At 40.1% G+C, this 12,970-nt stretch overlaps 1 protein-coding gene across 4 annotated transcripts in view; it reads right to left on the reverse strand.

Moving 5' to 3' along the window:
* LOC121286800 (BTB/POZ domain-containing protein 2) overlaps positions 1–12,970 on the reverse strand; it is a 36,217-nt gene that overhangs the window by 5,527 nt on the left and 17,720 nt on the right. For all 4 annotated transcript variants that reach the window (XM_041203846.1, XM_041203845.1, XM_041203848.1 and 1 more), the window contains 5 exons: positions 12,256–12,361; positions 9,049–9,246; positions 6,252–6,444; positions 4,777–4,864; positions 729–875 (listed from right to left, as the gene is read on the reverse strand). In XM_041203846.1, coding sequence (XP_041059780.1) covers positions 729–875; positions 4,777–4,864; positions 6,252–6,444; positions 9,049–9,246; positions 12,256–12,361 — 732 coding nt within the window. The remainder of the gene's footprint in view (positions 1–728; positions 876–4,776; positions 4,865–6,251; positions 6,445–9,048; positions 9,247–12,255; positions 12,362–12,970) is intronic.

Here is a 12,970-nt window from a genome sequence, read left to right on the forward strand (position 1 = left end):
TAATTTTGAAAACAGTAAAACGCTAGTTAACAAGCCAAGACGCAGCAGACTGTGCTACTGCATAATACAGGTTGAATCAGAGTATACTGAACTCACACGTGCTTGATTAATTTATCATGGGGCCATTTTCTATGCTGTGGACGGGGAGAAAAATATAGACACTTTCACACTTAGGGAGGAGGTAAAAGAGGGGCTACAAAATTATTTTACTGCTGGTTCCTTTAGAAAGCACAACTTCTACTAGGTAAAGAGCAGCCACCTGATCAAATGATCTGAACAGGTGCAAGCAGAGAGAAATTCATAAGTTTACTTTTTTTTTTACAAGTACAAATAGAGGAGGGAGAGAAGTGAAAGGAAGAGAAGGAAGTGGAGGACAATATTTGGGAATGATTTAAAGACATCAAATCTTGGAGAATGTTCGGATAACAAGAACCACTTTGCTTTCATGATACACAAGTGATGTGATCCCAACATGATTAAGTTACAGTAAGTTAATTTTTTTTTAATTATATAAATTGTTGCGCTCATGTGCCACATTTTATCTTCATTTCCATTTTATTTTACTGCCATCTTCATGGTGGGAACATTAGGCTATAACCGTCCACAAAATTCATGCACTGATAAGAGTGATTTAACTGCCAATTCTTTAGGTGATAATCCACCACTGATTTCCAGGAATTAATGCAAGCAGTAAAATGTTTTTTTAAAAAGCAAGTTTGATGACATACCTTCAATGTAGCACATGCAGTATAGTTAACATTGGGTAAAATTTCCACTGGTTCCTTGAACATAACCCTGAAAGTGTTGGATGATCCATCACAGCTAAAACCAGTGTCATTCTGTCCCAAAATTGTGTTACTGTCAGTATGGATAATCTAAAAAAAATGCAATAAGTAAACCTTCACAACTGTCGTCAGTAAAGAGCTCGATAATTTTATAAATCAGTTTGAACAAAGCTATTACTATGAAGACAGGCTGAATGTACACAACTTGCATCCTTTATGATCATATGCAAATTAATCTAAAATCAGCACAAGCACAGAACTTTAATTGTAACAGAGTGACAGATAACTCTTTGTGCATCCAACACATCACCAGCCTTCGACACTAGAAACTCCAAAAGCCCCCAGTGGCTCTGAAGAAGTGAAAAATACAGAAGTATGAAACACAAACAAAAACTGTGAGAGAGAGAGGGGGGGGAGAGAAAGAGAGAGAGGGGGGGGAGAGAAAGAGAGACAGGGAGGGGAGAGAAAGAGAGAGGGGGAGGGGAGAGAAAGAGAGAGGGGGAGGGAGAGAAAGAGAGAGAGGGGGGGGGAGAGAAAGAGAGAGGGGGGGGGGGAGAGAAAGAGAGAGAGGGGGGGGGAGAGAAAGAGAGAGAGGGGGGGGGGAGAGAAAGAGAGAGAGGGGGGGGGAGAGAAAGAGAGAGAGGGGGGGGGGAGAGAAAGAGAGAGAGGGGGGGGGAGAGAAAGAGAGAGAGGGGGGGGGAGAGAAAGAGAGAGAGGGGGGGGGAGAGAAAGAGAGAGAGGGGGGGAGAGAAAGAGAGAGAGGGGGGGGAGAGAAAGAGAGAGGGGGGGGGGAGAGAAAGAGAGAGAGGGGGGGGGAGAGAAAGAGAGAGGGGGGGGGAGAGAAAGAGAGAGAGGGGGGGAGAGAAAGAGAGAGGGGGGGGAGAGAAAGAGAGAGGGGGGGGGAGAGAAAGAGAGGGGGGGGGGAGAGAAAGAGAGGGGGGGGGGGGAGAGAGAAAGAGAGAGAGGGGGAGAGAGAAAGGGAGAGAGGGGGAAGAAAGGAGAGGGGGAAGAAAGGGAGAGAGGGGGAAAGAAAGGGAGAGAGGGGGAAAGAAAGGGAGAGAGGGGGAGAGAGAAAGGGAGAGAGGGGGAGAGAGAAAGGGAGAGAGGGGGAGAGAGAAAGGGAGAGAGGGGGAGAGAGAAAGGGAGAGAGGGGGAGAGAGAAAGGGAGAGAGGGGGAAAGAAAGGGAGAGAGGGGGAAAGAAAGGGAGAGAGGGGGAAAGAAAGGGAGAGAGGGGGAAAGAAAGGGAGAGAGGGGGAAAGAAAGGGAGAGAGGGGGAAAGAAAGGGAGAGAGGGGGAAAGAAAGGGAGAGAGGGGGAAAGAAAGGGAGAGAGGGGGAAAGAAAGGGAGAGAGGGGGAAAGAAAGGGAGAGAGGGGGAAAGAAAGGGAGAGAGGGGGAAAGAAAGGGAGAGAGGGGGAAAGAAAGGGAGAGAGGGGGAAAGAAAGGGAGAGAGGGGGAAAGAAAGGGAGAGAGGGGGAAAGAAAGGGAGAGAGGGGGAAAGAAAGGGAGAGAGGGGGAAAGAAAGGGAGAGAGGGGGAAAGAAAGGGAGAGAGGGGAAAGAAAGGGAGAGAGGGGGAAAGAAAGGGAGAGAGGGGGAAAGAAAGGGAGAGAGGGGGAAAGAAAGGGAGAGAGGGGGAAAGAAAGGGAGGAGAGGGGGAAAGAAAGGGAGAGAGGGGGAAAGAAAGGGAGAGAGGGGGAAAGAAAGGGAGAGAGGGGAAAGAAAGGGAGAGAGGGGGAAAGAAACGGAGAGAGGGGGAAAGAAAGGGAGAGAGGGGGAAAGAAAGGAGAGGGAGGGGAAAGAAAGGGAGAGAGGGGGAAAGAAAGGGAGAGAGGGGGAAAGAAAGGGAGAGAGGGGGAAAGAAAGGGAGAGAGGGGGAAAGAAAGGGAGAGAGGGGGAAAGAAAGGGAGAGAGGGGGAGAGAAAGAGAAGGAGAGAGGGGGAGAGAAAGAGAAGGAGAGAGGGGGAGAGAAAGAGAAGGAGAGAGGGGGAGAGAAAGAGAGAGAGAGAGAGAGGGGAGAGAAAGAGAGAGAGAGAGAGAGAGAGGGGAGAGAAAGAGAGAGAGAGAGTGTATAGAAAGAGAGAGAGACATGTGACACTAAGAGAGAGAGAGAGGGGAGAGAAAGAGAGAGAGAGAGGGGAGAGAAAGAGAGAGAGAGAGAGAGAGGGGAGAGAAAGAGAGAGAGAGAGAGGGGAGAGAAAGAGAGAGAGAGGGGAGAAAAAGAGAGAGAGAAAGGCACATGTTTTCATCTTCAAATAAACTCTAATCTCCAAAATAAGTTTCTGAATATTGAAGCAGACCAACCTGACATTAAGAGATTACGAGAGAGCTTTCTCTTTGTCAATGTTGGTAAAATAAAATGTTGCTGTTGAGTATTGTTTTGTACTCATGCTAACCTTTCACTAATCTTAGTAAAAAATAAGATGCATCTCCACATAATACTTTAGCAACTTGCCAAACTCACTCAGATAGTGTCACCCAGGGCCATGAATTTTATCACAAAGAGGAACAAGAGCTGCAACACTGTGGGAATCTGATCACTTCCACATTTCTCTCAGTCACACATCCATCCTGATCAGTATATTTACTGCTGTTCATTGTTAAATCAAATCCTGGAAATCCCTACCTAATCCAATTTTGAGTATCATCGCCAGAAGGACTGCATGAGTTCAAGGAGAAAGCACATTACCACCTGCTCAAGAAACCTTGGGATGGGCAATAATTGTAGCTTTGCCAGCCCCACATTCCATCACAATTAAAAAAAACATTTGGTACATCTCAAACTTCAAGGCTTTTTTTCGAGATAGTTTGATGATCTGGTAGAAATCTTTAATTTTACTTTATATTACATTCATTTTAGAAATTAAAGAAAATCATTTTAAACATACTAAAATGAAAGAGCAAGCTTTCCTTTTGCATTAAAAAAGGTTTTAAATTCTTCAATAAGAATGCAATTAGTTGCCCTTCCCACTTAATTCCATTTACTCCAGCACTCAAATTCTCCCTCTCCTAGTATCCTCTCACTTTTCACTAATTTCTGAACTCATCTATTAATAAATTATGTTCATTGCTGATTTGTCACAAATTTGTTTGCACATTAGCAAGTTATGTTAACATTGGCAATAATTACATAGCATCATGTTACAGTTTCAGCTGCTGCTCAGTTTGTAACACTCTCGCATCAAGAGTCAGAAAGTTGTGGGTTCAGGTCCAACTCCGGAACATTTAATCCAGCCAAACCCTTGGTGCATTGCTGGGGGACCACTGCACCATTGAGATGCCATCCTTTGGATGAAGTGTTAAAATGAAGCCTCAAATGCCCTCTCAGGTGGTCATAGCAGCTTACATTGCATTATGTTGGAATAAGGGGAGCTCTCCCCAGAATCCTAGACAATATTTATCCCTCAGCCAACATTACGTGTTCAATTTAATATTCATTTCAGAGACCCTTTCATGAGCAAACTAACTATGTTCCCTACCTGACAACAACGATTACACTTCATAAAAGTATATAACTGGCTGTAAAATCCTTTAGGACATGCCTAGGTCGTCAAAGACACTTCGAAAAGTAATGGTCAATGGATGTTTTTGCGAATGGAAAGTAGTTTCCAGTGGTGTTCCACACTGCTCAGTGAGGCCCTCGCTGTTTATTGTACATATTAATGATTTGGACTCAAACGTGGGAGGCATGATTGGGAAATTTACAGAAGACATTAAAAATGGCCGTGTAATCGACAGTGAAGACGATAGCTGTTATCTCCAGGATGCTATCAATGGTTTGGTTGAGCGGGTGAAAAAGTGGCAGACGAAACTCAATCCGGAATAAAGTGTGAGGTAATGCATTTGGGGAGGGCAAACAAAGCAAGGGAATACTCAATAAACGGGAGGATATTGAGGGGGGGGGTCTTTTTTGATGGGGCAGACACAATGGGCTGAATGGCCTCTTTCTGCACTGTAACTTTTTTATGGTTCCATAAATCCAAATATTTTTTACCTGTATATTCACTTGATAGTCTGTGGGCCCATGTATTGATCCATACAAGCCAAACCCAACCACAAATATCCTCCTATTCACTGTAAACCTGTGGAATTAAAAGCATACAAGAGACATTAGAACAGTTCAATATATCTCCTCTCCCAATCAGAACAAAACTGACCAGTCAATTCCCAAACCACACCTATTTCCTGCCCACACTTTACAACTTAAACTGCAACTATTATAATGTGTTCCACGAATGATTTGCAAATTACACTTTAACGCTAGAGTGTCCTAACTGCAGCACTCAGTATATTCTAGCAATCCAGCCTGTAGTGTCTTTGTCCTAATGCTGCTTTTTCCCGACCATGCTTTAGCTTAATTTAAGCTACTCTTCAACTGCTCAGTTTCTTTTCAAATGGTGCAAGGCTACAGGATTAGAAAATGCTCTTATTGGATTTGTGGAAAGGCAATTGGTGGATTTGGGACCTAAATCCACCAATGAGATAGCAGGCCTTTCCACACTTCAAGTGGAAAAGAGACTTCTAGTACATAAATGAATATTTAACCGGACCGATATGACATACTTATTCCTTGAAGTCAGTGTTTGTTTGATATTGCAATTGTTTACATATGGCCTGTGGGGTTCCTCCAGCTAAGGCAACTGACGGCCTATTAAGTTTGGATACCCTAGTTTTAACAGGATAGTGATATGCAAAGAGTTTATACTACAACTGCATTAGAATCAAACAGCACAGAAGGTGGCCATTTTGCCCATCATGGCTTTGAAACAGCAATCCAATTAGTCTTTTCTCCATAATCCTGCAAATTTCACATTTCAAGTATATATCCAATTCCCTTTTGAAAGTTATGAAATCAGTTTCCTCCATCCTTTCAGGTGGTACATTCCAGAGTGTAACAACTTGCTACATATATTTTAAAATTCCTCTAGAATTTTTGCCAATTATCTTAATTTACTGGCTAGCTGGGAACACTGAATTTCCAAGCTTAGTTACACATGTCTAAAAGGATTTATATCATTAAGAACTGGTTTCTGAAAAGAGGCCTTTTGCTCATATTTCCTCAGACTGTTTTCTTCTTTGTTGAAAACAGCAACAACTGCTGATGGATGTGGTTCCATGGCACTGGCAGCCCTTCTTCATTGAAAGTGAGACACCATTAGCAGCTTATTTGAACTTCGTGTGGCGGGGGGAGAGGTGGCATGAAAGGTGGATCTTATAGTTAATCTTCTATTAGGGGTCATTAGGTAGCAATCTGGAGCAGGAATGCTGGATGATTAACAGGTCCACAGCAAACATAGGCTAATTCTTATGCGCCAATCACGATCTCAGTTTACATAGCTAACTCTCACAGATGGAGGAGGATCAAACACATGGGGTGGGGCATTCTGGACCATAATTTTTAGCATCAAACCACAGATTCCAGTCACCACTGAACCCTCAGGGGTGCACATCTGTACAGAAACATTTTACCTTATTCGGTCACTTGTACCACTGTAGCCCCAGCGGCTTTCCACCTGTTGGAAACGATTGATGCTACACTCTTTGCCCCTCAGGCAACAGCGGGGTCTGTCTATAAATTCTACTCGAGGCTTCGGATTGACTGTAAAATGTAGGAAGAGACTAACAACTTCTCGGTCTGTTAGAATCCCTGACTGTGCAGGTCCTGTTGGAGGGAAACAGTTTATGCTTGATACTGTTCAAACAGAGTTTAGAAATTAGTCATCAGCAGAACTAATTTTCTATTTAGTATTGATACAGAAAGATCAAGAAACTAATCTTAGCCACAATGGTATTAGGGGACTGACAATTGGTTTCAGTATCCCTATGCTAAGGGGAGGGAAAAAAAACCTGTGATATCATGACCTCCTATAACATATGGAAGTGGAAGCCATGTGACAACAGGATCCGGCCCCACTGTGATCTTCATAATCAAGTAGCTCATTTGTACATTCAGTCTATATTTATATCAGGAATGGGTATTTTAGCACAGTATCAAAGGATGCAGCTATTATCAAGTGAGGAGAGAAAATTGGGGTTGGTGGAGAAGTAAGTGGTGCTGCATTGAGACAGGCAACTTTTGAAATGACAACTGGAATTTACCAGAGCCTGTTCCGAACAATACATGGAACACTTTGTCACAAACTGAAGGTGAGAATTGTAAGCAGCCTTTCAATTTATTGGCACCCATAATAAAAAAAAACTTTCCTTTTGTCCTTCCCATCCCCATTAATAAAAAGGTTTTTCTACTCTCTTCAGGGCTGTCCAACTGATGACAGCAGTGACTAAAGAAATTCACCGTATGAACTTCCTTTTAGGATTACCTTGTAAAGCACAAGAGAAAAATGAACTTGCATGGAGGCAATTAACTATAATGAGGAACCCATACAATAGCTTCTCTCTCCTCTGAACCCACTTGCACTCATGCAAACTCCTTTTACTCAATAGGGCACTCCAAGTCTCTGATTTCACAGTCCATAATGTTATGTAATTGGCTGACAAAAGACAAGTTTGTGTTTGTGAAAGTTAGTGACAAAAATCACCAAAGTGAGGCATCACACAATCAAAGAATGAGGATAGGGCAGGAAAGTGAAACTGAGGTAGATCAACTATGATCCTATTAAATGGCAGAGTAGGCTCAAAGGGCTGAATGGCTTACTCCTATTTCTTATATAAAGAATTTTAGTAGCTCACCCTCAATTGCACTTGGGTGAATACAGGATCAACTCAGTTGCTCTTCTTTACAAGCCACTGCTTTGTGATTCCAAGTATCACAAAGACTATGAACCAGGCTTTTGCTATGGGGGCAGGTAGCTCAAGTCAGGAAATTTCACGTCTTGGTAGACTTGCCTCGAATTTAAGGGCCTGTTAGACCCAATTTTCACACCGGGGAGGTGTGAAAAGTCAGGACCACTAACCCTGTAAGCAGATCCTAGGCGGCCACAGGGGTGGGCGAGTGCCAAGGCAAGCCGGTTAGAAGGCCCACTTCTGTTCCCTGGGACTTTAGCCCAATGTTTTAGAAACTGTTAGACCCTCTAGTCCTCATCCTTCACACCCACACCACCATACACATGTCAACTCCATAGCCATTCACCAGTATCTAGACCTCTGGAACTATGTAGAAATATAAAAAAGTAAACTAAACTAACAATCTAATACCGCTCTCCTTGATAGTGAAAAGAACACCCATTCATGAAACCCACTCTAAGTTTTCAATCTCATAAAAACAAACTTCTATTAGACCCCACATCAAGCACTAAACTGTCAAGCTGTGAACTCGGAACCCACCCACCACCCTGAGATAATTGTAGCTCTTGAAAACAAGCCAAGTATTCAATGTCCTAACTCCTCCTCTTGGGAAATGTCAACAAAAAACTCTATTGGAAATTGAATCCCCAGATGTTATTTTAAACTAACCTACACCAGATGGCCTCTCAATCAAAGCTGTCTAGCATTGTTTTTCTTAACTCCGATAATTTAAGACCCTTTTTTAAAAGTTTAAAGAGTGGCATACTTAAACTTTAGATTATGGCACTTAAAAAAAGACCTTATTCACCCTTCTAGGGCATTACATCTACTCCATCAATTTGTCACCCCCACACTATGGGTTAAGGCCCCTGGAACATCCAAAATGGGGTCTGTTTGAAGTCAGCACTAAATTTAAATGGCCCTGCTGAGTTCAGGTTTCCCAACTGTATGAACCCCGCCACACCTCTCCTCCCACCACTGGCAAAAGGGGGAATCTGTTGAAAATAAGGGCAGGATTTCTGCATCTGGGTCCTGCACATTTTTAAAGGTCCGTGGCCTTCCTGACTCTGAAAATCCAGCCCGATACTTCAAGTTTATTTTTAGGGGTTTCACATCTGTTGCAGGCTTTGAACATATAAATAGGACTGGTTGGATGGAGCAGTTAGTTCTTGGAAACCAATATAAGAGCACGATTTACACAAGAGGCTCTTATTAGAGATAAACCAACATAATGCATCATTACAAGCTTTGGTCCAATTAATGTATAAAGGTAAAAAGATAACATCTTTTCAATAATTTGATATTATCTGAATATACCCAATTTTGTTCTATACTGTTGTTCACTGTCTAGATGGAACATGACACCATGGACCTCTGAATTCCCCATTATTAAATTAAATTATAAAAGGTTTTACTGTTTGTTGTCAAGCTATATTAATCTCAGCCAGAAATACATCATAAAATATTTCAAGTTCAATTAATGCTTTTAAATTAAGTCATAACTTGTCATATTCAGAGTCACCTGCTGCAAACTCCTCGATGGTCATTAGTGGAAACCGGATCAGTGACAACGCTTTCCCTAAAACTTTACGTTTGTTTTCAGGAGTGAGTTGAAGCTGCTGTCGTTGACATTCTGCTTCTGCCCAGCGAACCACAGCATTAAATAACCGAATTTCCCGAATCCCAAGAGTATCTCGTTCTAGCACTGCCATTAGCGTATCTGAAACGGAGACAACATTAAAGCCAGCAATCTAAAGGTAACAAAATGAGAAGTATTTCTTAGTAAAAAGTACACCACTTCAAAAAAAATGTCCAAAAAGCCTCAGTTAAAGGCGGATGCCAATAGATAAAGTAACTGTAGTGCAAGTCAAACATCCAGAAACTGGTGTCCAAGACCAGAAGTTTAATTTATCAGAAGAATGTCAGTAGACAGCTCTGACAAATCTGTGAAAATCCACCTGGACAACTGCCATCTTGTCTAGCCATTCAAAGTAAACCAGAGCAAAGGTGATACTGCAGTAGAAGGCCAGCAGATTATGTATGACTAGCTAAATCCACAAGCAATGTATGCAGGAATCCAAAGCACATAAACATAAGTTTTACAGAGATCCTGTCACCAGCACTTTACCTCAGCACTGAAAGAGCAACCAATTTATTTGCACCAAATGATCAAAATTGATAATAGCTGCAAAAATGTAAAAATATTAAATTCAAGTGCAGGACAAAAAGGAGGGTATCTTTGTATTAAAATCTGTTTGTGCTTTATAAGTGGCCATGGGATTGATGCAATACTACTAATACATGTTACCTCAAAGTCTGATGTGTTAAAACAAACCATTCATTTTAAAGGTACTGCCTACTCTTCAAAAATTTGATTGATAACAAATGGAGAGTTATTAATTTTTAGATTGAGATCATTAGTGCAGATATTTCTTGCTGTTCCGAGGAAGCAGATACCAAAGTACCTAAATACTTCTATTGCTAATGACAACTAGTGGTTCCAGGTGGGTTGATATTTATCTAGTAGAATCACCCACCTTATATCTTTCACACAACATGAAGAGGAATAAATTAACATTCATCAATTGTAGTAATTGTTTGAACTTCAGACTCTCAATAGAAAACAAGGCAAAATCACAAAGATAACTAAACTAAATTGGACCAGGATGTAACAATTAAATGTCTAAGACAAGAAGAATCAAAATAATGGACCTACAGTAATTTGAGATTTGGGTTTTTCTCAATCTGTTGAATTCCCCTCTTATGATTTTTTAGTATCTTATAAAGTTGGGTGTTTTAAACTAATTTTAAACCATTCATTGCTATGAGAAATAGCACAAAATTCTACTAAGAGCAATTTGGAAGAGAATCTGGCAAACTGACAAGAATGTGGGCAATTGATAAATCAATACACAAGTAATTAATGGAATATAAAATACTATTACGAACTAATCTCAAAAGCGATTATACATGGAGTGTTATCTTATTTAACCCGATTTTGAGTCTAATTTCAGTATTATAAACAATTGGATTTATAATTTTATATTAAATGAAAACCATAGGCAGGAAGATTTTGGATTGATGCATTAGGCCACCAAGCCTTGCAAGCAAAGTAATATCATTTAGCTATTATTCCTGTGATAATGGGAAACTAAAGACTATATCAGTTTATCATCAGATACCAATAAAATGGAATCATATGCTTAATGGAGGAAGATACACACAGGAATTTGTAATGTTTTTGAAGATGCTGGTGAGGGGAAAAGAAGGGCTCTGAATTGCACCAGACGCTTCATACACAGTTCAGGAAAAGTAGTACTTGCCTACGTGGCTGTGACGCACTGTGAAGTTCATTATCAGTATGTGGTTTCATTCTGCGTTATGCAGGTCGATCGATGGAACTTGATGAGAATTAATGTTCAAAGTAAGGAAGATATACATTATACACCATTTATATGGTTTGGTGATTAACCTTTTGTATTACACTAACAAAAAGAAAAACAAGAATGACTAAATATGGGGATAAAATATTGGTGCCCGTTAGGGTCTGCAATGTTACCTCAGTTACTCTCTAGTCAGAAGCCTTATGGCTGGCTGTAAATTTCAGCCAAAATGGATTATGTATAGTTAAGTGGTTTATAAAGTAAGTAAAAAAGAAAACAGATTACTTAAAACTTGCTAGAATAATTACAAAAAACATATCAAGAGAGTTATTTCATGGGAACTCATTCATGGTAGCAAAATGTGTACAATGCAGGAGAAACAACACCTTGGATGAAGTTATTGTCTCCTGTGTTCCTCATTGTTCAGATGGCAGCAAATGTAGCCTCAATGACTAATAAGGATAGAGAGAAGTTTAAAACTCTAAGACAATTGATTAAAAACGTTGGCTGGGTTGTGGAATCGTAAGCAAGGGATCATCCTCAAAGAGAGGACTGCACGATATCTCAGGCGTATATAGGATTAAGAGTTGGTTTAATCGCATATGCTTTCACTTTTCTTTTAAATGGATTTTGGATTTATACTGTGGCTGGTTTATAAACTGGTTTAAGGGGGGTGGGGGGGGAAAACAATCTCCCTTCCGATCACCCTTTTTTCCAATAATTTATATAGATTTTTGTTTTCCCACCTATTTCCATTATTTTTAAATGTACTTCCATCCATTGTTTTATCTTTACCTTTTAGCCTATTTCGATACCTTCCCCCCACCCCACCCCCAGATGCTATCAGACCTGAGTTTTTCCAGGTATTTTTATTTTTGTTTTTAAAAAAAAAGTAAATTTTGAGCCAGCTATAAATTTAGCAGCACATCTTAAGGTTAAAAAGAAATCGACAAAACTACACAAGCTTCATTCTCAAAGCCTAAGTTGTCATCTCAGTCCCGAGTTTTTTTTTGCCTTGTTAAACTGCATTACTCTAAATTTGGAGTCTGACTTGTGAATCCGAATCTTTCAAATACAATATAATTATCTTAAACTTTTTGAAAACCAATGTTTTCAATCAAACCAAGGCTGAGGTTTTTAAAAAAAAAAATAAATGTTGTGGCACAAACTTATGTCATACACATTTTGAATTAGCAGAATTAACAAACATATAAAATCCAAAACAAAGTCAACTTTTCCCATTTCCCAACACATCTCAGCAATGTCAACCTTCATTATGTGCAAAAAGCCCCAGATTTGTGAAAAAAATCTAACATTTTTCCTTTCAGTTGGATGAATACACTTACCTAAATCAATATCTGTAAAACCTTCTGCATTGATTGCATCTGAAGTATTTTTATCAATATTTTCCAGGCATAAGCTGGCAAGTTGTGGTTCATCAAAGAGTCTTGCCTGAGGAACAAACAGGTGTATTAGTCTTGCACAATTCAGAATCAAGCATCCATTTTCCTCCTGCAAATAAACAGTTTAAAAAGTGCAAAACATTTCTAGGCATCAAAATTTGCTCTTAGTGCACCTTCCAACCCCAGAAACTAAGTGTAACATTTAAAAAAAAACAAAACCTCAATTCAACTGATAAATATTCTTATTAAATATTTTAACAAGTTAGTTATTTAATTTCATGTGTTTTCAAGTGCAGTAGAAATAAACTAGACTAAATTAAGACCGATGAAGTTTATTGCTCTCATTATGTAGGGAGTTCTAGGATAAGCTGATTTCCTTCATTAATAAGCTTTCCCTTTGAATTTTCTCATGCCCGTTACTTTTGTGGTTTAAGCTGGTTGCAAATAAACATTAAGAGGTAACAAAAAAATGTTTCTGCAAATTAATGGTCTCTAATACTCAGTTTAGTATAAGGAACAGCTAAAAACAAAGGCTATTAGATTAGCTAAAAAGCTATGGAAAAGAGGATCACAGGGAATTGTGAAAGCAATGGAAAAAGTCTTTTCTGTTATGTGATGTGTCAGAGAACAATCAAAGGCCATCAGTAATCGTAACCTG

Source organism: Carcharodon carcharias, chromosome 14 (genome assembly GCF_017639515.1).
Source record: "Carcharodon carcharias isolate sCarCar2 chromosome 14, sCarCar2.pri, whole genome shotgun sequence".
Taxonomy (NCBI): Eukaryota; Metazoa; Chordata; class Chondrichthyes; order Lamniformes; family Lamnidae; genus Carcharodon; species Carcharodon carcharias.